The following is a 25,960-nucleotide window of genomic DNA, read 5'->3' on the forward strand; positions in this document are numbered from 1 at the left end:
TGAGGTTGTGTATGGTTATAATCTTTTTTGTATCCTTTAATAATGTGCCTAGACTTATCTTTTCCCTCATCTGACTGTTTATTTTCAAGTCTACAACATAGGAAAATGATGTCTATTGTAGTAGTAAAGAGGAGAATCAGCATCAGAATAAATTTTAGGTTGTAAATTGTGATGTTAAAGCAAGTGCCCTGTAGATGCTCATATAGATAAACTTTAGAAGAAGCAAAGCAATTGGGTGAGCTCAGAAAGTGCATTTCCTTGTTTTGTGGGCCAAAGACACCAAGATATTTCGTCAAGTTGCCTTTTTGGAAGGGTGTTCCCAACCTTCCATATCTCCAACATTATTACATTTATATATCAACGCTATAAAAAGAAACTCCGTCTAATTTAGTTTTACAAGTGAGGTCAACGGAGAGTAGGGTATACACAGATCTTACATGTATTTTCGTAAGGTTGAGAAAGACTGTTTTCCGATAGATACGATATGTTGTACTCTCTCTGTTACAATTTATGTGACATTTCAGATTTGCGATTTAAAATTGTCTATTGTAAATTTTTCATATATCTTTTGAATATTTTGAATTTGTCAATTATTGTGATTTATAGTACTTTTTACATAGTTTACAAATATATAAATTTCATTGTAAAAAAATTGAAGATTCCATGAGCAATTTTTGTGTCAAACTTGCATAGTTTGTAACTAAAAAAATGAAATGTGTCACATAAATTATAACAAAGAGTAATAGATTAAATTATACTCGTGGTGAAATAAAATTATTCCTATTAGTGACCAGTGTATGCGACTTCGGCTCCTTTTATGCCTGTTCAATTATTGTTTGCATGTTGTTGATGATTCTTTCTATTTTATATCAATTTAAGATGATAAATGCAGTAATCATTTTGGTTCAAGGTAAAGTAACTGTATGTTGATTTGCTAGCTCCTTTGTGGTCAATGAAGAATGATTAAGGTAAAAAAAAAAACTTATGATAGTTACTTTCTCATCCAAAAATGAGGAAGGACGTATTAATTGATAAAATGCCTTAGTGAAGGTGAAAATAAATCTAAATTGAGACATTTTATTTTTTGGTTGTTCATCCGGTGTTTGGTGCTCACATTGAAGCTTTGACTAAATTTAAATCGGCACTCTTCAGGGTCCTGAATGAGGTAGTGCTTCCAATAGAATTTTCTTCGTATTCAGGAATATGGTAAAGGATGAATCACTCTCACTAGTGCACCACAATACATGTTGATAAATTGAGACGTCTTAGTAGTCCGGGAAAATAAAAAAAAAGTAATTTTCATAGTATCACTGAGCGAAATGGAAGCAATCTAAACCATAAAAACATGATTGTGGGAGAAAAATATAAACGTCATACTGTCAAAATTAAATTGTAGCGAAGGCTCATGTCCTAGTTTTTTCTTTTGACCTATTGTTGAAGCCTTAGCAATTAAAATTTTTGATACTTGTACAGGTGAAAAGTGACAATATTTTATAAATTTTTTTGAAGTGCATGCATACTGGCATGTCAGTGAGGTGGCAGGCTCTGGAACAAATTAAAAAAATTGAAAACTAACTTAAATTAAAAAGACTTATCATATATCTGATCGTGATTAGGACAATCCCAAATTTTACTAAACACTTTTGTTTAATTTTCTGTCAATGTCTTTAAGTGATTTATAATAATGTAGTGGACTTTTTTGAGAGGAACCTCATATTATGTATTGTATTAGTATATTCTGACACATTTACTAAGAAAATAATTATTAATAAATATAATTTACTAAATTATTTTCTATTAAACGATTTCTTGAATAGTAAATATTAATATTTAGAATCAATGCATATATAAGATTGTTCAATAGTTATGATGTTATGAGTTTGATTTTCAATTATTTCTTCTTATTTCTTTTAATGAAGAATATTTCTCACTTCTCTATTAACAATTAACAATATATGTTATAAATAAAAACTATAAATCAATTACATAAATTTATTATGTATTTTGAAATAAAATTCGAATAACACTTGTTCCAATTATAAAATTAAATGAGGTATATTATTTGTTCAAAAGAGCCAATCAAATTAGTATGAATTTTTTTTCTTATAGAAAAGTCTTATGGTGTCTAATAATTTGGACAGGTGTGAACAAGCGAAAGGTCAACTGAGAAGAGAAGTTCAATTCGTCCAACTATACATTTCTTTTTCGAAATAAAAAAAATATATGATTACGAAATACTATCTTTCGATTCATTTTTACTTGTTTTTTTAAAAATAAAATTATTTTTACTTGTTATCTTCGATATTAATAATTTTATTCCTCAAAGTTATTCACAAGATCTAATATTATACGTCGATTAATATAAATATTATGATAAACTCTTCGTATCGATTATTATCTGATCGTGCGTCACTATTTATAAATTAAAAAGAGAAAAAGTGGCCCAAGGGTATTGTAAAAGCCCTTATTGGTGTGCCTATTCGTTTGTTTCTTTAGTCAGGGAGCCTTCACCCTTCATTTCCCTTAACTAATTCTCCACTTGTGTTTTAAAATATTTCACTCGAGACTTTTTTTCCCTTCTAATATTTTATTTTATTTATAAAAATATAGTTTACTTTTTAAAGGGAGGTACCATATGTTTATTTTGATTAATGATAACTAACATTTTTAATAAATTGTTTTTGAAAAGTTAAATAGAAATTTGGGGTGCATTTAATACAATGAAACTTAGTAGGGTGAGGGTTTGAAGAAAAGTCATATATAATATTAATATTAAATTTATCTAAATTAGTATTTCTCAATGTAAATATAAATTTATATAGAAAAATTTATGAGATTATAACAAAATAGAGATAAATCTATAAATATTTAATGGGTTAAATATAAAACTTAAAAATTAAATTCTAAATTCAGATGGAAAGATGGAGGATTAGAGAGTGTTTTGTGTAGGTGGGTGGGAGGGATAATTATTACTCTCTCCGTTCCTTTTTATTTGTCATGTTATATTTTTTCAAAGTTAAATTAGATTACATTGATTCAATATATTAAACAAAAAAATTAGATATTAAAAAACTATATAAAAAGTACTATAAAAATTGCAGTTTTTTCATATCAATATGATGAAAAAATACATCTTAAAATGTTAGTCAAAGTTCTTATAATTTAACTCTAAAAGTAAAAATCATAACAAATAATAGTAGACGAAGAGAATATATTTTAAGTTATATATTTTATAAATTTTATTTTTCTTATTTTATAATTAAAAAAATATCAGACAAACCAAACATAAAAAAATAAAAATATATTTCTCGTGAGATAAAAAACCCTTAATTGTTGGTAATTTTACGACCATAACGCATATGTTTTCTTCATATTTCTAAAAGAATCAAATGTTTTTCCAAAAACTTTTCAAAAGAATATAAATGATTCGTCTCCTTTTTTGGGCAGGCCAGATAACACATGACTTCATTCAATTAATTCTGACTTTTATAGTTTAATAAATGTCCTTATTTTCACGTTAATTAAAATAAGTTTAAATAATTTTTTTTTAATCCCTATGTTAATGCTATATTCTCCTTTTAGTTCTTATATTATACAACTTTATCATCATTGACCTTCAAATAATTATATTATATGAGTGGCTTTAATATTTTAACTATTTACTAATAGAAGTAGATATTAATGAAGGCACGTATCTTGAAGAACTTAAAATATACATCAATAAAGATGTAATTTCCTTTCTTCTCAAATTAGATTTAATATTAAAAATATCCTGTCTATTAATTTTAAAGGCATCTAGTTACCGTGAAATCAAAATTACTCACTGTAATATAATCAAATATTAATAATGATAATCTAAATGATAGAAGAATTATGTTTAAATTACTCACATAATATAATTGAAAATCAATAACGATAATCTAAAGAACTAAAATCAAAATATATAATATTAATATAGGAACATAAAGTGCTATTTTCTCTTAAATTAATATAGGGCCAATTGCTTGAATAATTGTTCAATAAAATAATAATAGTGGAGTGAAACGAAAAGCAAGAAGAAAGAGAAGGACTTAAATGCAAATTTACATGGGTGACTTGTGGCCTGTGGAAGTGTGCCACAAGCCCCAACAATAATCATTTCTTTCTTTATCTACATTTTAAATAATAATAAATTTTGATAAAAAATATAAAACTTATGAATTGAACAAAAATATTTTACTTATGAATTAAAAAATTGTTGAATCTTGATTCAACTTCCTTTTTATTTTTACATGGCTTTTTCTTGTTTGGTATTTTTTTAAATATTGAAAATAATTTTCTTTATTTTAATAACAAGAAGTTAAATTAAATTAGAATTGAAAAATCTATTTCGAACTAAGAAAAACAAATTCTAGCTAGACATTATTAATTAATAAATAATAAAAATAATAAATTGTAACCGACTTACAATCTCTATTCCTATCTGCTCTTTTTTTTTTGTTACCATAAAACTAAAAGAAAGTGATACTATCTGGTGATAATATCGATTTTACATAGTGAAGAAGTCGTTATAAATCATCTCATTTTTACGGGATACTTTTAATTTTTCAAGCGTGAAATAATTTAAGTTTGATTAAAAATTTACATATAAATTTTTTTATTTTTTAAACTAAAATTTTATATATTAATTAACTACATAAATAATATTAGTAGTCATAAAAATTGATAAGTCAAAATATTTTAAAAAATCAATAAAAAATATACAAAATTTATTCAAATCTCAAAATTTGGAAAATATTACATGAAATAAAATTATACTATTGATATAAAAATATTGAGATCAACCGTCATAAATATTTTTTTAAAAAAGACTGCTTAGGAAATTGACATTTTCAAAAGGCAAAAGTTATCTTTCATTTTATTTTTTTAAAAAAAGTTAATTGTCATCCAAAAAAAGAAAAAAGAAAAAAAGGTAGCGCATAAATAGATAATTTTGACCTAATCATATTCATTTTTATTATTATTCCATTTCTTCCCCCTCCTTCCATTATATAAAAAAACGAAAAAACACCATAACGCATAATTAGCCAAGCTTTTTTTATTTTAGCTCCATTTGATGTGCCGCAGCTTCGGCACTGTCCTTTACCATATCAGTAATCAATAATTCAAATCGCCATATCTTCTTCGTCACTATCTTCATCTTCTTCCTCATCAGCAATTTCCCTTTTTTTGTTTGGGCACACAACCCTAGGAGGTTACCATTGAATGTGATTTGAGAAAAAAAAAAACTATATATATACATATTGGGAGTCATGTATAGTAATACAGCTCGCAAGTACTCTTCTTCTGCTGCTTCTTCATTATTGAGAGCATCTTCTTCTGTTACAAGGCCGCTTGCTTCAACTTCTACTGCTGCTCACGCGCCTTGTCGTGCTGGTGCTGCTTCTGGTAATCAGCAGCGTTATTCATCAACGCTTCGGTCTCTGCGTTGCTCTGTGCCGAGGTGGAGTCACGGTGTTGATTGGAAGTCTCCGATCAGTCTTACTGCTCAGATCAGGACTGCTGCCCCTGCTCTCAACGGGTTTCATCGGAAACTAGCTACCATGGGTACTTTTGTCGTTTTATTTAATTTCCCCCAATTCTATTAGTGATCCATAAAGTTAGCGTTTTGATTTTCTGGGGTTCTCGTAAATCTAGATTTATTTTCTGGGTGATTTTGCTTTTTTGATAATTAGAGACTATTTAATTTAATCGGAAGAAAATGATTTATTTGTGATAATAATGGAGTAATAATAATCAGCATTGAAGACAGAGGTTAGCGGAACATGGTGGGTAGGGCCTATGAGTGGGAGACTTTGAAGTTGACCTAAGATATTTGATTTTTATTATTTGTGTTTGTGGGTTGATATTTCATAAAAACTTAGATTTTTGTGAGAAGGATTACTAGGAGTTGCTGTGAGTGAATCAATTCTTAGTAGAAAATCAAGAATCTAATTCCTTTTTCTTTTAATGATGGATTCAGCTGCAGAGAACCCATTTAAGGGAATCCTCACTGGTCTTCCAAAGCCCGGAGGTGGTGAATTCGGAAAGTTCTATAGCTTACCTGCGCTCAATGATCCCAGGATTGGTAACTTTTCAAGCCCTGGTACATTCTTATATTCATTTTGATGTGTTCCTATTATTGATTATTCTTGGTTTGTTGGTTCCTATGTGACAGACAAGCTACCATACTCTATCAGAATTCTTCTCGAATCAGCAATCCGTAATTGTGACAACTTTCAAGTGAAAAAGGAAGATGTTGAGAAGATTATTGACTGGGAAAATTCTGCACCTAAGCTTGTGGAGATACCCTTCAAGCCTGCCCGTGTCTTGCTGCAGGTACTGGGCTTTTGCAGGTTTGCAACAAAAAAGGAGAGAAAAAAGAATGCAGTGTGATGATCTCACCTTACTGATTTGTCTTGTTGGCAGGATTTTACTGGTGTACCAGCTGTGGTGGACCTTGCTTGCATGCGTGATGCCATGAACAACCTTGGCAGTGATTCTGACAAGATTAATCCATTGGTATGATACTTTATAGTTAGTGAATTGTGGCTAAGTCTCTTGAACTATGCAAAAAGAATGCAGTGAAGTCTATACTTCAGTTCATAAGCATTGAATTGCATATGTTGTCTCATTCATTGCTCACACTTATATGCTTAAGTTTCTTGGTTACTGTTCTCTTAAGTCTTCTCGTGAATGACTATCATACCATTTCATGGTGATTTTTTTTTTGGGAATATCATTTCAGGTTCCTGTCGACCTAGTTATTGATCACTCAGTTCAAGTTGATGTAACAAGGTCAGAAAATGCAGTCCAGGCTAATATGGAGCTTGAATTCCAAAGGAATAAGGAGAGATTTGCCTTCCTTAAGTGGGGATCCAATGCTTTCCAAAACATGCTTGTTGTTCCACCTGGGTCTGGTATTGTGCATCAGGTATTGTACCTGAAAACTGAATGTGACTTAGCTGCTTGTGCTTCTGGATTTGGTCAATGTGATAGTTGTGCTGAGCTCTAACTATTTCTTGAATCATGAATTCTTCAGCTTTGCATGCTCTTACTTATCTTCCCTCGTTAGAGGATTTGGAGTGAGTTTCCACTTCTGAAACAGTGGATTTGCAAAACTGATAATATTTTTCTCTATTGTAATTTTAGGTGAATCTTGAATATCTTGGAAGGGTTGTGTTCAATAGGGAAGGCTTGCTCTACCCAGATAGCGTGGTCGGAACAGATTCCCACACCACTATGATTGATGGGTTAGGAGTTGCTGGCTGGGGTGTCGGAGGTATTGAGGCAGAAGCTGCAATGCTTGGCCAGGTATGAAACCACGAGTGCGATGATCACCCTTTATTCCTCTGTGAATCCTGGTTTATTCATGTATTGCTGCAAAGAATAGATAGCTATGCCTTTTTGCTAAGCTGCCCCACTCTGCTCTTCTGACACGTGTTCATATCTGCATTTTGTCAAATTTCTAGTGTAGAATATGACTGGCACGTGTAGAAGTTAATGGAGGGACATCAATCAGTGTATATAGTTACACAAGTTTAAGATGTAATATGTTGGCACAATGTTCTCCTAATTAGAGACTAAACATGAAATTTTTAACACTCATATATAACTATGCCAAATCGGAGCAAGGGAGTAAAGTTTTTCTTTACCCTTAATTTTCTAGATTAGAGAGAAGTATGATAGTGAATCATGTAGGGCGTTTCCTTGCCTCATTTGTCTGACCTTGTATTTCTTCTTTCCTTATGGATGGTCTTAGATTGCATCCACTGACCCATTTCTAATTCTAATTTTTGGGCTCTTTCCAAAATTCTATTTATTCCTGAAAGCTAATTTTGGTGATCATGAGGTCATCCGAATGAAGAATTTTATTCGTGAGTCTTTCTGTAGTCGATGCATTCGACTGGTTTCGTATGTCAATTTGACAATAATGAAAAAGAGAGAGAATCCCTAATTGTTGAGAAAAAGAGTTTTGGTTATACTTTTTCTATTCAGCATTTAGTGCTTGTAGCCAGCTATCTTCCAATAAAAATCAGAACAAGTTGGAATATGATGTTATTTTTCCTCATCTTAGAATAGGATGCACTGTGTTCCACTTAATCTGAGCGTGAAACAATACTTCTTTTCCTGTGGCTTTGCTGCTTGCCTGTTCTTCTGTTTGCTTCATGTCTGTAAAAGAATATGTATTCTGATATTTGTACTTAGGATGGCACTTTTGTAATGTTTCTTCTGGATCCTGACAGCCAATGAGCATGGTGTTGCCTGGAGTTGTCGGGTTCAAGCTATCAGGGAATTTGCGAAATGGTGTAACTGCCACTGACTTGGTTCTGACTGTCACTCAAATGCTGAGGAAGCATGGTGTTGTTGGAAAGTTTGTTGAATTCTATGGTAGATATATAAACATCGACTACTTTTCCATGCAAATAGTTTAACCATTTTTAATAGGTCCACCAGACAAGGACTTGACTACTTGTCTGTTTTCATGTAGGTGAGGGAATGAGTGGTCTTTCATTGGCTGACAGGGCCACCATTGCAAACATGGCTCCTGAATATGGTGCAACAATGGGTTTCTTCCCTGTAGATCATGTTACTTTGCAATACCTCAAGTTAACAGGGAGAAGTGATGAAACAGTAAGTGTTCAGACATTTACTATTAACTAAGTGAAGATAGAGTGTGACAGTTCTTCTTTATATGTGGCTAATCCTCTGTGCAAAAATTAGGTTGGAATGGTAGAGTCATATCTCCGTGCAAATAATATGTTTGTCGATTATAAAGAGGTATTTCCTGTCCTACCTCATTGCTCTAGTTTCAGTTTTCCAATTGAATCACTGTTACTTTCCCTTACACTTTGTTAAAAAATTGTTTCAGCCTCAACAAGAAAAGGTGTACTCTTCTTATTTGAACTTAGACCTTGCCGATGTTGAACCATGTCTGTCAGGGCCAAAGAGGTATTTTCCCGGATTGGACAAATTCTGATATAAGATGCAAAATGTGCTTAAGGTTGGTCTATATAAATGGTTTTTAATCCTCTACAGACCTCATGACCGTGTGCCTTTGAAAGAAATGAAGTCTGACTGGCATGCTTGCCTAGATAACAAAGTTGGATTCAAGGTGAGCGAGCTATTCATTTTGATATTTACCATTAGTTCTCTTGGTTGATCAACTTGTAACATAAATTGTTGTGAGACTAAATTACCCAACCCCAGATTCTGACTTCTGGAAATGCTAATCCAACTTGCTTTACATCGATTTAGGGATTTGCTGTGCCAAAAGAGGTGCAAGATAAAGTGGCCAAGTTTTCCTTCCATGGGCAACCTGCAGAGCTCAAACATGGCAGTGTTGTGATTGCTGCTATCACAAGTTGCACAAATACATCCAATCCCAGTGTTATGCTAGGAGCAGCTCTGGTTGCCAAAAAGGCATCTGAGCTGGGTCTACATGTTAGTGCTACTCCATATACTTGCCTTATCATTTGATTGTAATTCAGGCATGCCATCTTAATCCTTGTTCCTGATTATTTTTCAGGTTAAGCCATGGGTTAAAACTAGCCTTGCCCCAGGCTCTGGTGTTGTTACAAAATATTTACTCAAGAGGTATTGATTGGAAGTTTGTTAAAGAGCAAAGTTCTACTAACCCAGACCATTGTTACTTGAAAACATTGTGATATGTCATTTTCTGCATGTAACAGTGGTCTACAGAAGTATTTAAATCAGCAAGGTTTCAACATTGTTGGCTATGGCTGCACCACTTGTATAGGGAACTCTGGGGACTTGGATGAATCTGTTGCTTCTGCCATATCAGAGAACGGTAAGTCCATACAATTGATTATAAATTAAAATATTACTGTCTGGACTCTATCTAGGTCATGATCATTTTGCTATATTGTTTGACTAATTCAAAATGTATGTATTTTGCAGACATTGTTGCTGCTGCTGTACTCTCCGGAAATCGGAACTTTGAGGGGCGTGTTCATGCCCTGACAAGAGCAAACTATCTTGCTTCACCTCCCTTGGTGGTTGCCTATGCTCTTGCTGGCACTGTAAGTGAATGCACTTAAGAGATTTATGATTAATTTATCTGGAGAATTACTTGTTCTGTAAGGAAAATGTTGACCATGGAAAATGTTTTCTTGAAAAGTAAGTGGTTTTCTTTCTTGTTTATCTTGTATATAATCTAGATAAGTACTATGGGAGGTAGTGGTGGTGTTGGTAATGGGGGCTACCTGGAGTGGGGGTGAAGATGAGGTGTTTGGAAGGTTGGGAGTATGCAATTAATGTGCAATGTTACTTGTAGAACTTGTTTTCCTCATTTCCAAGGAACTTATTTTCCTAGAGAAAATGTTTTCCAAAAGTTTTGACCAACCGAACATGGGATAATCAGAAAACATTTTCTGGAGAATGTTTTCCTCCATACCATCCACAGCCTTAATGTTGTCCTTTATAGTAAGTGAAAGGAGGAAAAACATATTACAAGTTAAAAAAAGGATTATGCTTTTAAGTAAGTGAAAGGCATCGTGCTTTAGGCAGGGTCATAAATGAGTTACATGGAATGCCTTTAGACATTACTCAGCCTGGTGCAAGCTGCATTGCTCTCAGGAGCACAAATACAATAACGGAAAACAGGGCTCCAATGCTAGATTCCCCCATTGATTTTTCATGCACGCTCTGATATAGGTCTTGGTCTTGAACTCTTGGTCTCTGATATTGTGGAAAAGATTCATGGATGTCTAACTTGTCAATATTAATTGTTCATATCATGTTTATTTATGTTGCTGATGAGAATTATCAATGCTTTGCAGGTTGATATAGACTTTGAGAAAGATCCAATTGGAGTGGGGAAGGATGGTAAGGATGTGTACTTCAGGGATATATGGCCATCAACTGAAGAAATTGCTGAGGTATGTATTCTATTATGTGCTTATGTACCCATGATCAATCATGCAAAAAGTAAATTTACCACGGATTTTCCATGTTAGGTTGTTCAATCAAGTGTATTGCCAGACATGTTCAAGAGTACATATGAAGCTATCACAAAGGGAAATACCATGTGGAATGAATTATCTGTGCCAACAACAAAGCTGTACCAATGGGATCCTAAATCTACATACATCCATGAGCCACCATATTTCAAGGGTATGACCATGGATCCTCCTGGACCTCATGGAGTGAAGGATGCTTACTGCTTGCTGAACTTTGGCGACAGTATTACTACTGATCACATTTCACCTGCTGGAAGCATTCATAAAGATAGCCCTGCTGCTAGGTACCTTATGGAGCGGGGTGTCGATCGCAGGGACTTCAACTCATATGGTAGCCGTCGTGGTAATGATGAGATTATGGCTAGGGGTACTTTCGCCAATATCCGCCTTGTAAACAAGCTGTTAAACGGGGAGGTTGGTCCAAAGACGGTCCACATTCCTTCTGGAGAAAAGCTATCTGTGTTTGATGCTGCTATGGTACTTTCCTTTCTCTGTTTCTTAATGGTTCAAATCCTGTTTTCATTAAAGATAAGAGTTTGCATTGCGCATTTCACTTTTGCTGTTTTATGTTGACACTTGTTAAACACGTGATGCCTTCAGAAATACAAATCCGCTGGACAAAGCACTATTATCTTGGCTGGAGCTGAATATGGAAGTGGAAGCTCCCGAGATTGGGCTGCCAAGGGACCAATGTTGTTGGTGGGTTTTCTTGTGCATTTATTCTTAATTTGGTTGATCCTGTCCTTTTCTTTTTTACCAGAGGATTCCCTAACTACTAAAGAACAATTTAACAGGGAGTTAAAGCTGTAATTGCTAAGAGCTTCGAGAGGATTCATCGCAGTAACTTGGTAGGAATGGGTATTGTGCCTCTATGTTTTAAGGCTGGGGAGGATGCAGATACACTTGGATTGACAGGTCAAGAGCGCTATACCATTGATCTTCCTGAAAATATTAGTGAGATCCGCCCTGGGCAAGACGTTACTGTACAAACAGATACTGGAAAATCCTTCACCTGCGTAGTGCGGTTCGACACTGAGGTACTCCTAGCTCTCTTCTGTTTTCAGTTACTGATCTTATTTCCTGGTGTTTTATTGTGTGAAAGATGTTGATATGACAATTGTTTTCCATGATAAAAATGCTGCCTCTCTTTGATTTTCTTTTACATTTATAAAGTATTTTGCCTATAGTGCTGAAGGAAATGAGAACAAACAAAAGGGAAAATAAAAGAAATTTATTCTTAAAGCCTTTTTTCTGTATTTATGCTGAAGGAAAGGAGAAGATCTAAAGGGAAAATAACAGAAATTTATTCTTAAAGCTATTTTTGTGTATTTAAATTAGGGCCCTTAATGAACTGGGGCACTTATTTTGTGGGTCTTTTACTGAACTTTCAACGAAGGATGTCAATAATTAATATATATATATATATATATATATATTTTTTTTTTTGTTATGACATTATTTAGTAGTAGTAGAATGCAATGTGCCCAACTGGGTATAGAGGTTACATGTAGCCACCCCTAACTAGTTTGAGATTGAAGCATCATCATAAAAATAACAGGATGTCAAGATCTAGAAATACTTGACTAAAAGGGAAGTGTTGGAAAAATCAGACTTCATCTGGGAGCAGTAAATTATGGTTACTGGGTTGTGACTTGTCGCACAGCGACATGACTAGTGAGGATTCATAGAGCTAACCTAACTAGTTTTGGGATTGGGGTGTAATAGTAGTGATTATTATTTCTTAAACAGTAAATCATGGTGCATCCTTGGTAGGAATCAATGTTTACATTTACGATGATTGGAAGATAACATATGTTGTGAAGGTACAAAATAAATAATAGTTTTCATCACCGTCAAAAAAGGAGAAAAATCCTTATCTCTTCTTAGAGTAGCTTCAATGCTCAAACAAGAAATAGAAGATCCTAACCTGTCACTTTTTCATATAACTTTTAAATCACATTATTTCGCATGCATTGTCCACGGTCCACCAATTCGTGTTGCATATTGTCACAACAGCAGTAAATATCCCACATAGTTTCACCTTCACCATTCATTAGTTCTTGGTAGGCATCAACATTTGAAAGCTTCTTTTTATCTTGTGCAGGTGGAGTTGGCTTATTTCAACCATGGAGGTATTCTTCAATATGTCATTCGTCAATTGACAAAGCAATGAGGATCGCTATGATTATTTGGCCACGTTTACAAAGCTGCCCGCTTAATTGTGGGAAGATGACAGAGCGTAAAGAGAGAGATCTTCTTCTCAATAGAGCAACTTGAGAAGGGAATAAATGATTTTAAAACTTTTTTATGTCCCTTTTGTTGGACAAAGTGTTGTTTATTTACTTCTAAAGGCACTGTCAAGCTAGTCTTTTTCCTGCGGATAGCATTATACCATTTTTTTTGGTAATAAAATTTAAATTGAGATTCTCTTCAGCAAGTTCTCGTTGAAGTGAAACTTGCAAGTTCTTTTTGTTAGTTTTCTTGTTGTCATCATACCAGCGTTATGAACTCTGAAGTTGATTGTGTTTAGTCGTAGTACTAGGATAGACGATACTTTGGAAGTCCTCATGTTTCATTTCTTTTTTTTATCGACTCTACTTGTAAAATTATATTGAATATCTTGTTGTTTATCCTATTGAAAGTCCTATAAGAAAAAGAAAATCTGTCGAGGGTCATCATAATAACACGACTTAATTAAATCGTATGCTTTTTGGATTTTGTTCAACAGTTGGGTACTCGTTGAGTCCAAGAAAACCAACGTACACACATGATAAAACGTTTAGTATATTTTTTAACAGCTTTTGTTATAAATAGGAGCCGTTGAGGCAGAACGTATGGGCAAGTGGAAAAAGATTAAAGTAAGTTAATTTAGTCTTTTGCCGGATTCTTCATCAGAGCTACGGTTTTGGTAGAGCGATAAGTATTTCTTCATCCTTAATTAGATGGGTTTAAGTTTTGAGTACGGAGTCATCTTTGTTAAGAAGCATTTTATCCTCAATGTGAGACATCTCGGCGCGAGTTTAAATTTAATTGCGCTCCAATGTGGACACCGAGAAAAAAGAAACATTTACTAATATTTTGTGTTTGACCAATATTTGGAATTTTGCTAATTTAATAATCTTTCCATTGTTTCTTCCGGAAAATACTCTAATAAATCGTAAATATACAAGTATTGCCATTCTGTAAAGTCACATATATAGAGTCACTTTTGTAGTTTTGTTTAGTTTCTTTTTCTTATCTGTTAGATTTAATAATTATTCCCTCCATGGAAAGAGCTTTCCAAGGTGCCACCAAGTAAGCACAAGGAAAACTATCTACTAAACACTAAATCAAAGTTTTTGTTTCAAAATATAAGGTCCATTTTATCAATGAATAAAATAATATTCACAAGAGAAGTTTGGATTTATAGTTATTAATTCAAAATGAATCTAATCAATATATATATACAGACTAAAAATACTGAGTTTAGTGCAAATCACTTTATATTCATAACATTCAAATAACATAACACCAAAAAAAAAAAAAAATTCTGACTAACTAGAGGTACATCAATAAATGTTAAAATGACTCTATTGTCTATTTTTCAATAATCGTGATTAACCCAATTCTTGATATATTGGAAAAACCCCTCCTAATCACACACACAAAAGAAAAACAAAAAAAAAAAAAACTAACCTTATACTACGGTATAACAACGTCTAAAAAGTGTTGCTCATGCAAAATAAAGAGAGAAAAAAAGGAAGAGAGAGTAGATATAATGTTCCTATAATTAATTCAAATTCGCGCATTGCAAGACTCATTTTTACGTGCGCTCTTCCAAAAAAATAGAAAAATTCAACCATTAATCGCGACCACGACTCATGTAGATAATGAACATTAATATTAATGTTCTTCTTGAATGCTCTCAAGAACAGGCCTCCAACTTGTGCTTCTACTACTACTATTACTACTAATTTTTCCATAAGAAAAATTAGATCCATCTTCATATAATCTCCTTTTGTTGTTGCTGCTACTATTTCTACTTGCTGATTTTATTTTCCTTAAAAATTCATCTTTTGATGAAAAATCCAATTTCCCATTCAAGATTTGCTTCAATTCTTCTTGTGTCACCACTACCCTAATCCTCACCACATGACCTTTCTTCATCATCATTTCTTTACCCTCTTCTTCCTTTTTCTCTTCATCATCTACAACTTTAAATCTAACACTCTTTCTTCTCTTATTAATAACATTGCTTTGTTCCTTTGCTTTTAGTGCTAACTCTTCAACTCTTTTCTCTTCATCATCATGAACTACAACATGTGCTCTACTAATTCTCATGCAATTTCCCATTTGTGTATTTAGAGATTATTTTCAAAGAGAATAGAAAAGAAAAAAAAGATTGACAAAATATGATGATTGGAGTTTTTGGTGAATAAGGAGTAGTGGGAGGTTAGAATCTTGAAATATAAAGAGGAGAAGTGCACATGGAGTTGCCACTTTTTTCGCCTTCTTTTTTTGAATTAAACTATGTATGTTTGTTAAAAAGTACACACTTATTTTTGCACTCTCCCGGATTCAAAATTTGAAATTTATGAGTTTCTCTCGAATGTAAAATAATAACCAGATTCATAGTTAAATATTTTATTCTCTTCATTCCTTTTTAGTTATCAAGTTACATTTTTCGAAAGTCAATTTGACTAATTTTCAAAATTAAATTAGATTAGATTCATTCGTTATATTAAAATATTTTAAATATATAAAAAATTTACGAAAAAAATCTTATAAAAATTATAATTTTTTTCATTCAATACAATAAAAAATACGTCTTAAAATATTAATCAAAATTACCGTAAAAAAGTACACTATATATGGCAATTAAAAAGAAATGTAGTGCGCAAAAGCTAGATGAAGTTTCTATAACCTCCACATGCACATTACACTCTAGATCTACAAAATAGCAAATGAAGTAATTTAATTATAACGGTTAAAAATTATCCTGAGAATATATAAATCAATTTAACCATTGTTATTAAATAACAAATAACTTTACGAAAGACATATTATATATTTATTTAATGATTTGATATATACACTCAGACGTTACAATATGTTCTTAGAAACCACCAAATAATACTCTTAGGATTAAATAATTGTATATATAAATATATATTAAGTGAGCGAATATTCAGTTGATTTGGAGAAAGAAATAATGTTTTGTTAGGCATCATATAACAAACACATGTTAAAAGGTTGGTCACAAAAATCAATAAATAATATTATATATATATATATATATATATATATATATATATATATATATATATATGGTCCTGTGGATGGATGTTGCAGTTGATCAAAATCACCACCTGTGTAAAGATCTCTTTATTATATTTAATTATAATTTCTAAAATTGGATTATTAATTTTTTATGTCTGTCCAAGGTACAATATATATTTTTTTCATCTTCCAATTTCTATTTGGCTGCTTTAATTTGACAATCTTTAATTTTATGTATGAACCATAGCTAGGTTTTGTTAGAAACAAAAGGAGTTGTTCTCCAAAACATTCTAATTGAGTTGGCCACATTTTCCATTCAAGCCTTTGGTTTTAATTACTTCCACATGGCAACGTGATATTTTGTTGTGTTAGGTTTGAATAAAGTTGCGTGAAAACATAAAATTAAATGAAAAGTCGAGCTAGAATTAGAATTTGAAATTTATGAATTGTGAATTTGAGGTGGAGTTAGCGTGTATATTATGGTTGGATTTAGTTGAACTTAGTAACTTTGGTTGAGGCATTATATTTGTCATACAAAAGAAATTTATTAAATATGTACAAATTATTAATTAGTTTAGAACTTAAAAATAAAACTTAAATTTCTAATTCATAAATTTAAAATTCTAACTTTGACGGCGATATAAACGTTACCTGTTACTCATGAATCGATAGCTTATTTTAGTTATTATGTTCACAATTGTGTGTGTGTATATATATATATATATATATATATATATATATCTTTATTCATATATTATATAAATATAAGTTACAAAATGTATCGTGATTATAATTGAAAAAATAACGTAAATTAATACATTTTAAAAAATAATTACTGATTTTAGCGATACTTTTTGTTTATTACCATTTGTAGTAATACTGTGATAAATCTGTAATATATATTAAAAGTGAATTATGTATACCATATATTTGAATTATAATTGTTTTTGAAATATCTTATGTTTGTTTGATAAACAATTGTCACATTGTATTATAAGTGTATTAAAATGTGTGATAAATGCATTATCCATCATTAAAACTTGTATTATATGTGAATAATAAATTGTTCTTTATAATATGTATTAAACTTGTATTATAAATAAATTGAAAGTAATCAAGTGAAAAAAATATTATTGCTATAAATAGTAAATATTTTTTTATTATAATATATTTATGTAATTTTCCCATTATAATTTCTCAAAAACTAAGGGAAGCTACAAGATTATATTGATCTCAAAATTAAGTCATCTCATTTAGTGGTCCCAAATTCCATTTAATCAGGTTTAGGGTACCAATAACCACCCACACAATTTCTTCCTTTTTTGTTTTCTGTCTTTAATTAATTTAACTTAAGTTAGATTATAGTTTGCCTTAATATGCCACCATAGAGGAAAAAGACAAAAAGGGCATCTAACCAACCTCTTCATTATGGTCTTCCAATTATTAATTACCATTAAAATCTCAATCAATCTGCGCATATATAGCATTTAAAATTGAAAGACTCAAATCTTCGAACATATATATTATAAATCTTGGGAGAAATAATTAATTAATACACTGTTCGGATTTTATATTTATTGTTTTAATGAATGTAATGTTGAGATATATTGTATCGTTCATCGTCGTTACCTAATGTCACATGCACGTTCATAATGAAACCTACAAGAAAAATAGGGTACAATGTAAATCTATTATGAAAAAGTAGAGTAAATGGTAAAATATAATTATCAAATAACAAGTAAGACAAACTAAAATTTTCTAATGACGCGATCAACTGTTACACAAAATGAGTCTTTCTGTCTTTACCTAACAATAGATTTAGACTATGTTGTAACAACACAGCCCGCAATGATATTGTCCTTTCTGGGCCTATTAAGGACATTTAAGTAAATTTATAAATTATCATACAGTACGATACAATCAAATCAAACAATTAAAATGTTACTAAACAACAACAAACAATACAATTTAACCAAACATTGTATATAAAATAATGAATAACAATGATCTAAACAAAGTGTAAAATGTCACTAATAGATAAGACATGCTAATCTAAATTAACAACTAAATAAACATTATATCTAAATTAAACTAACAATACAATATAAAACAACGCTAACATATAACAACAAAATCCAAAGATAATTAGGCTAGATCTGGGCTCATGAGTCATGACATTATATTCAAAATAGGGGCATTACATTACATGTGAGTGAAGTAAATTTAACGAGAAATTAATTAAAAAGGGATTCCCGTGACTGTAGGGCTGTTGAATATATTTGAGATGAAGTTCATTAAAAGCTAACTTCACATGGGGATTAGGTATATTACTATTATTTCTCTTTTCCAATTATGAATTTAATTACTCACTATAATGCTTTCTTGCAAAATCAATCTTGGAAGCTTCTTCTTGCATGTGAATTTAGTCATAATAATACTCCCCCGTCTCATATTACTCGTCAATTTATAAAATCAAAAATTAAATAATATTTTCGTATCCAAAAAAAAAAAATATTACTAATAAAGTAAAAGTTCAGATGATCAAATCAACTAAGCTACAGAATTTTCTAATTAATAATTACGATGATAATAATAAGGGAAAATGCACAAGTATCCCCTCAACCTAAACCCAAAATCTCAGAAACACACTTATACTATACTAAGGTCCTTTTACCCCCTGAACTTATTTTATAAGTAATTTTCTACCCCTTTTCGACCTGTGTGACTAGCTTGGAAAAAAAATCAACCAGCGTTGACCCACAAAATAGTGTCACATAAGCCAAAAAGGAGTAGAAAATTATTAATAAATAAGTTGAGGAAGGTAATAGGACCTTAGTATTGTCTCTCTGATATTTCGAACATAGGTTAAGGAGATACTTGTGCATTATCCCTAATGATAATAATAATTAATGTTGGTGGCACCATAAGCTTTTTCTAGATGCATGACGTTTATATACGTTTAGTTTTATAAATTTATTAAGCTTTAGAACTTCATGTATAACCAGCAATTACGTATATTCTATATTAATTTCTAGCTTTATGCTTCAAGTGTTAACAGACAAATCAAGTTAATTTCCTTTTCAGCCAGCCGTCCATGACAATATATATATTATTGTACAATAATTCGTACCAATACAGAGTATTAATTATTATTGTGTGTATTGCTTTATTTTTAAACACGTTAATTAACGGATAAATCCTTTTCATTTGTTATAACATATGGTTCTGGATAGTTAAATTTCGTGCATGCTTGTTATCTTCTTTGAGAAAAAAAAAATCATGATATGCATGCCTAGCAATTTTTATAGTTCCACCGAGGTGTGTATATGGATTCAATTGGTTTGAATATTCAAAATATCAAATCAAACTATTTGTATCAATTTTTAAATCTACAAATCAATCGAACCAATAAAATTCAAGTTTTTACCTTCAAAGGGTATTTTTTTAAAGTTCAATGCAAATCATCTTTAAGCGCCTGCAGTATGATCAAATTCAATTATCTCAAGACTTGTTTAAGTTTTTAACAACCAAATAATAACGACATGTCTCACAAAACGAAAAAAAATAAATATCAATAATACTATTATCAAAATTCAGACCACTTCAATCACTACAAATAAATCATCAAACATTTACACTATTATAGAATGAAAAGAGAAAATCCAACTTATACTATTCTTATCACTAGACATAAATGCAACAAATGAGATCAAGTTGATATATTTCTACTTGCCATCAATTTAATTTGGCTTACATCTTTTCTTTTACTATTTAGAAGTGAAAGAAACATTGATATTAGGGACTTATGGTGTAAATTAGTATGACTTGGGCTTTATCTATCTTCATATATATGGTTGGTGGGCTTAAATGGTAAGCCCAAATCTGATGTTAAAAATAAATAAATAAATTAAAGATCAAATATATAAACAGATTCTAAACTTATTGAGTTTTTTCCCTCTAGTACTTTAACTGTGTTATTTTTCCTATTAAATCATTGATCCATCCATAATTTGTTTCTTTTAAACACCGTTGGCTGGTGTGAAATAAGATTTTGTGAGGGGTATTGATAGAGAATACATATGTTGTTCCAGAACTCATTAATCCAATTGATGGTGAAACTGTTCGAGAATAATTGTGTTTTACTTCAAGTTATTTGAACACATCAGAAAACAAATGAGACTAACACACTATTTATCTTCATTCCTTCAATCAAAATCATTATAATACAAATACAGTTGAAAGCATTTACAATAAAATAACCGATCAAAATTAGCCATCAGTGTTTAAAAGGAACAAATTCTGACTGGTTCAATGATTCAATAGAAAAATAACATAGACAAGGTACCTGGAGGAAAAAAACCAACAAGTTTAGAAATCTGTTTATGAGTTCATCCATAAATAAATAAAGTTTTAAAAAATACATAAAATTACCCGTACAAGTAAACATATACTAGTTATTTAGTTAACAAACTATAGTTTGCTTTAATCACAACTTGCGATATATTTTTAGCTATAATTACGCTGGTCAACTTTTTTGTTTCGTACAATTCACAAGTTTTTATAGTTCGAAATAGTATAACTTTTGTATAATTTGAAATTTGTATAATTATTTATATTTCTGATGTTTGTGATGGTATAATTTCATTATTTCAATTTTATAAAAAATCATTAAATTATATTAAATGTATCGGCGAATTATATAAATGAGGTAGTTTAAACTACAGTTACAACCCATAAATATAATTAAATTTATTTTAGTGCCTATTAGCGAAAGTTCCCCTAAGAGAGTATCATTATATATATATATATATGTAAATGTTGGATCATTTGATCATGAGTTGATTTGTTTTAATTGATACCAAATCAATTCATTTATAATCGAGTAATATTTTTGTTTTTAATAAAATAAAAGTGATATTTGAAAACAATTTATTCAGTAACATTCAGGAAATTAACTTCAATAATTAGAACAGTTTGTTTACAATGTGTATTTTTATCCAATTTTTAATCAAGTATATTCTTAGATCAAACACCAAGTGCATACTCTTTTCCTCTTTCCATTTCAATATTTTATATAAAGTGTTTTGATTGAATATGAAATTTAAAAAAAAAAAGATGAGAATATTTATGAAAATCGGATTTCATTTGAATAAAATAATATCAATTGTATCACATAAATTAAAACGAAGAATATTGATTTGTCCGGGATATTTGGGTGAAAACAAAAGAGATTAAAATATTGATTTATAGGATAGTTTGCGTCTCCTCTCCCGCGCGCAGGAGACGGAATCAAAATTCCAATGGAGGAAACACCGCTTCTTTTCTTCAAGCAATCGAATCAATTTAAGCTAAAGCTATGGCACGTGAGGATTCTTCATTCGAAAGCGAGAGCACGGCCTCTTCTTCTCCACACTTTTACTTATAGCTGTATGCAGGAATTACGATGTTTGACAAACACCTTATGCTTAATCAATTTACACACAAAATATATCTTTCGGTTATACACGTAAACAAAATTTGAAGAAATGAGTCTCATGATTCAAGTCTCAATAGTGTTGCTTCTCTGTACGTGATTTTCAATTTCAATTGATTCGTAATTGTCTTGATGAAATGCACTCATAGCCTTTTTCCAGTTTCAGGAATTCATAAATCTCAAGAGAGTGATTTATTAAGTACAACTCATAATCATGCCTCTCCAGACATCACTCCTAGCAAAGCTATGCTGCCTTTGCAAGCACCTTCACCATTCATGCCATTTACGTACACTAAGATGCCTAAATTATCAGGTAATCACATTACCAACATTTTGAAGAAAAATAATTTAGGCCTTTTCTCACTTGTTCACCTTTAGGCTTATAGTCAGAATGAGATCATAGGGGTTGATCTATTAAGTATGAATAAATTTAAACGAGTTGATATAATCAGGTTACTGATGAATCCTTGATAACTTTTCAGGACATTGTGCATTCAACTTTTCAGCTGCAGATAGTATTTTGAGAACAACAGCAACAGATTGCTGGTCTACGCTTGCTCCATATCTTGCTAATGTAGTGTGTTGTCCTCAATTTGATGCCAGCCTAGTGGTTCTTGTAGGGCAGGCCAGTAGTCAGTCACAAAGTCTTGCACTCAATGTCACTCATGCTAGGCACTGCCTTTCGGATGTCAAACAGATTCTAGAAAGTCAAGGTGCCAGTGAGGAACTTCTTGAGATTTGTTCTGTGGATCCCTCCAATCTTACAGAATCATCTTGTCCTGTTATAGAGGTTAATGAAATCGAAAACAGTTTAGATACATCGTCTTTGCTGGCTTCTTGTGGAAAAATAGATCCTACTATTGAGTGCTGCAACCAAGTTTGCCAGAATGCTATATCTGCTGCAGCTGAAGTTTTAGCTTTCAGGCATAAAAATGTGACAACCTCCAATGGTGCCCCTAACTTGTCGGAAAAATCTATAAATGACTGTAAAAGCATTATATTACGATGGATGGCCAGCAAGTTCGATCCTTCTTCAGCTAATAGAATCATCAGAGTACTTTCAAGCTGTGATATAAACAAATGTAAGTGCTGGAAGTTTGGAAGGAAAAACATTTATAATCTAACTTTGAAGCCAGATGGTACTAAATTCGATGAAGCTGTTTTAAAGCTAGGGCTCTTTCGGAAACTAAAAGCTACAAGTTGAATCTTACAAGTCTGCATATTGTTTTCGGCCTCTGACATGAGAAAATGTGATATTTAAACAATTTAACTTTGCCCTCTAACAGTTGTGACTGATGCCAAGCATAATGTGTCGTGTTTAATTTGGAATATGATATTTTGAGATGATTAATTTAGGTTCATTCTTCTTTCTGAACTATTAGCATGTCCATTGGTGTTTCCGGACATAAAGAACATTTCCAAAGAATGTGGAGAGGAAACAAGTAATCAGACATCCTGCTGCAACACACTGAATAGTTACTTGTCGCGCTTGCAACAGCAAAGCTTCATCACTAATCTCCAAGCTTTAAATTGTGCTACATTGCTTGGCAAGAAGTTGCAAGAAGCAAATATCACCAGTAATATTTTTGACATTTGCCATGTAAACCTCAAGGATTTTTCTCTTCAGGGTCAGTTCCTTTGCAGCATATTTTCATTCTGCAATTATTTTCTTTTGTACTTGTTGGTTATTGACATTGTTTGGGTGTTCAATTTGTTCTTACTGCGGGAACCCTGGATTCATTTGCGACATACTGATGCATCAGTGGATGAAAAAGGTAATCAATAACTCTAAATTATAGGAAAATCTTTATAATCATATGTTGCCACATAAAGTAGAAGACAGATGAAAGTAAATTGAGTCGGAAATATCTGATTCCATTTAGTTTACTTGTTGAATCTTGATCTTTCAGAAGTACGGTACTATAACTTCACCAGTTTGGAGTTGGTTTATCGACATGTAGACCTTTATCACGGAAATTTGTTTTTTTTTTTCCCTTTCTGGTATATAACATATCATTTGTTGCTTATATACACATCCTTCCCGAGGCATATAATATAGTCTTGCTTTATTAGGTACAACATTGTTTGACATATTGAATGCATGACATGACACTCTTAGCTAGGAAAACGACACAAATGAATGATACTTCACTAATTTCTGTAGTATTTCTTTCTGCTCAACAATTGAATGATATTTATCTCTTTAGAGAATTGCAATCGTCATATGGAAACTTTTCACCTCACTGTCGTTTGTTCTCATGTTCGACTGATTCTTTTTTAATCTTCTGTAGAATCGGGATGCCTCTTTCCCAGCTTACCAACGGATTTAACATATGACCAGACTTCAGGAATTGGCTTCATTTGTGATCTTAATGACAATGTGGCCGCTCCTTGGTCCTCATCATATTCTAATTCTGCTTCTACCTGCAACAAGAGTATGTTTCCTTTACAATCACACACATCTTACAACTTTCATTTTCCTCTCCTTCTGATTATCCCTTCGTTAAACGATTGTCATTTACTTTGATAACAACAAATTGCTTCTACCTGCAACAAGAGTATGTTTCCTTTACAATCACAAACATCTTACAACTTTCATTTTCCTCTCCTTCTGATTATCCCTTCGTTAAACGATTGTCATTTATTTTGATAACAACAAATGACTTTGCAGCAGCTGCACTTCCAGAACTTCCCAAAGCAACATCCTCTCAGCTCAGCAAAGGTATGGGCACAATAGCTACAGCCTTGTTTCTCTGGCTAAAAACTCGACTCCAGTGATTCACTTTATTTAGAACGCGTTTCTGATTGTTTGATAAGTTGTTGGATTACTCGTTTAATCTTGTAATCACAATTCACATACATCAGCTTAATATGTTGGTACTACTACAAAAAATTGGCCTCCCTACACAATAATGAATATGATTAATGAAAGCTGATTTAACAGTAAAAACTGATTAAGTTAGGCGGTTTCCTTTATGGAATTTCGACATATCACAACTAGAGACTAGAGGTTACCTTTTTTCCCCACTATTTGGGTAAATGTATCCAATACTAAAACTGACTCAACTAATTTGAATTCGTGCCGGAGTAAATTAGATGGTACAATTCTATTCCAGTTTTTCTGGTGTCATAGATTTTCTTATGAAGAAAGTTACTTTTTCTCCAAATTTGTACCTGACTATTATAGAATGGCAATAATTTGAGGGCCAATAATCTGTTTACGACACATAATTTAAACTAATTATGTAAAATTTTCTTGCATTTCAGGAATCTACATGAAAGATTTAGTGTATGTCCTGCTTTTTGCTTCATCAATGACCATCCAGTTGCTAATTTAAGTCTTCTGGATCACTTGAATTTTCATCAAAGAAATATGATATATTGTAAGTAACATTTATATATAGTCAATAGACAACTTTTTTATTTTGTTTTGAGGAGTTGGGAAATACAGTGAGATTCGAACCCTCACTCGAGTGAAGTTGTGGACAGCTCTCCAACTGAGTTGTAGTTATTGACGACTCTATATGTATGTCCCAAAAGAAAAATGTTAGCAAAGTAGCTTAAATTTGTGTCATTCTCTCTTCTTTTGTTGCAATAAAATTATTGGCAGTTATTGTATATACGTGGTTTATTCAAAGTTTAATCCATTAATTTTGATGATTAGTACGTAAAACTCTTCTTTTGGGAACTATTTTATGATTCATATATGTGTGTGAATCATAGTCCTGTGTTGGGCTACAAATCATTGATTCACACTTTCTGATCAAGATGAATAGTCATACTTTTGATATAATCAGAGGTGAATTTACAATTTTTCTTTCGTGAATTCAATTTTAAAATTTTTTTAGCATTAAATATATTATATTCTTAACGTAATAATGAGTCCATGTCTATTAATCTAGTAATTAATTACAATTTTTGTGATTTTTTACATGTAAAAATTGTTATGACTCTATAACAAAATAACTTTAGCGGCTATAAATATGCACGTTGACAGAGTGATAGAACCTTTATCAATAGTATTAGTTAACTGTCATTGAATTCAATTTCAGTATGCGCTTTAGGAATATTTGCAAAAACTGTTCTAAATAAACGAATTTAATGACAATTTAAGTTATTGACGTTAACTAATTACCATTAAAAATTATTTTTGGATAATATTATATTATGCTGAAAAATTCTAGTAAGGAACTTGGAAAAACTCCATTGAAGCTCCTAAGATAAAGCT

The 25,960-nt window shown here is 31.6% G+C and overlaps 3 protein-coding genes across 5 annotated transcripts; 2 read left to right on the forward strand and 1 right to left on the reverse strand.

Moving 5' to 3' along the window:
• Positions 1–4,888: 4,888 nt before the first annotated feature.
• Positions 4,889–13,433, forward strand: LOC101254008 (aconitate hydratase, cytoplasmic). The gene is made up of 20 exons (XM_004243424.5): positions 4,889–5,586; positions 6,002–6,106; positions 6,197–6,357; positions 6,448–6,540; positions 6,767–6,952; positions 7,171–7,332; positions 8,265–8,409; positions 8,510–8,652; positions 8,743–8,799; positions 8,891–8,970; positions 9,058–9,133; positions 9,277–9,462; positions 9,548–9,615; positions 9,711–9,829; positions 9,940–10,061; positions 10,821–10,919; positions 10,998–11,477; positions 11,601–11,699; positions 11,795–12,037; positions 13,105–13,433. The coding sequence occupies exons 1-20, from the start codon at positions 5,292–5,294 to the stop codon at positions 13,171–13,173; spliced, it is 2,988 nt and encodes a 995-aa protein (XP_004243472.1). The 5' UTR covers positions 4,889–5,291; the 3' UTR covers positions 13,174–13,433.
• Positions 13,434–14,882: 1,449 nt separating this feature from the next.
• Positions 14,883–15,332, reverse strand: LOC104648480 (uncharacterized). The gene has a single exon (XM_010325792.1). It carries the CDS (start codon positions 15,330–15,332, stop codon positions 14,883–14,885), a length of 450 nt encoding a protein of 149 aa, XP_010324094.1.
• A 6,157-nt stretch (positions 15,333–21,489) lies between these two features.
• LOC101249282 (uncharacterized GPI-anchored protein At1g61900-like) lies at positions 21,490–25,350 on the forward strand. Of its 3 annotated transcripts, none has more exons than XM_069287036.1 (7): positions 21,490–21,824; positions 21,893–22,045; positions 22,215–22,814; positions 23,115–23,507; positions 24,024–24,167; positions 24,407–24,454; positions 25,000–25,350. In XM_069287036.1, the coding sequence occupies exons 1-7, from the start codon at positions 21,785–21,787 to the stop codon at positions 25,068–25,070; spliced, it is 1,449 nt and encodes a 482-aa protein (XP_069143137.1). In that variant the 5' UTR covers positions 21,490–21,784; the 3' UTR covers positions 25,071–25,350. The 3 variants fall into 3 exon arrangements, with proteins under 3 accessions (XP_069143137.1, XP_069143138.1, XP_069143136.1); XM_069287037.1 differs by having other exon boundaries at positions 21,492–21,824; positions 21,899–22,045; positions 24,404–24,454; XM_069287035.1 differs by having other exon boundaries at positions 21,493–21,824; positions 24,404–24,454.
• The last annotated feature ends 610 nt before the right edge of the window (positions 25,351–25,960 follow it).

The sequence above is a fragment of the Solanum lycopersicum genome, chromosome 7, assembly GCF_036512215.1.
Source record: "Solanum lycopersicum chromosome 7, SLM_r2.1".
NCBI classification, from domain to species: domain Eukaryota; kingdom Viridiplantae; phylum Streptophyta; class Magnoliopsida; order Solanales; family Solanaceae; genus Solanum; species Solanum lycopersicum.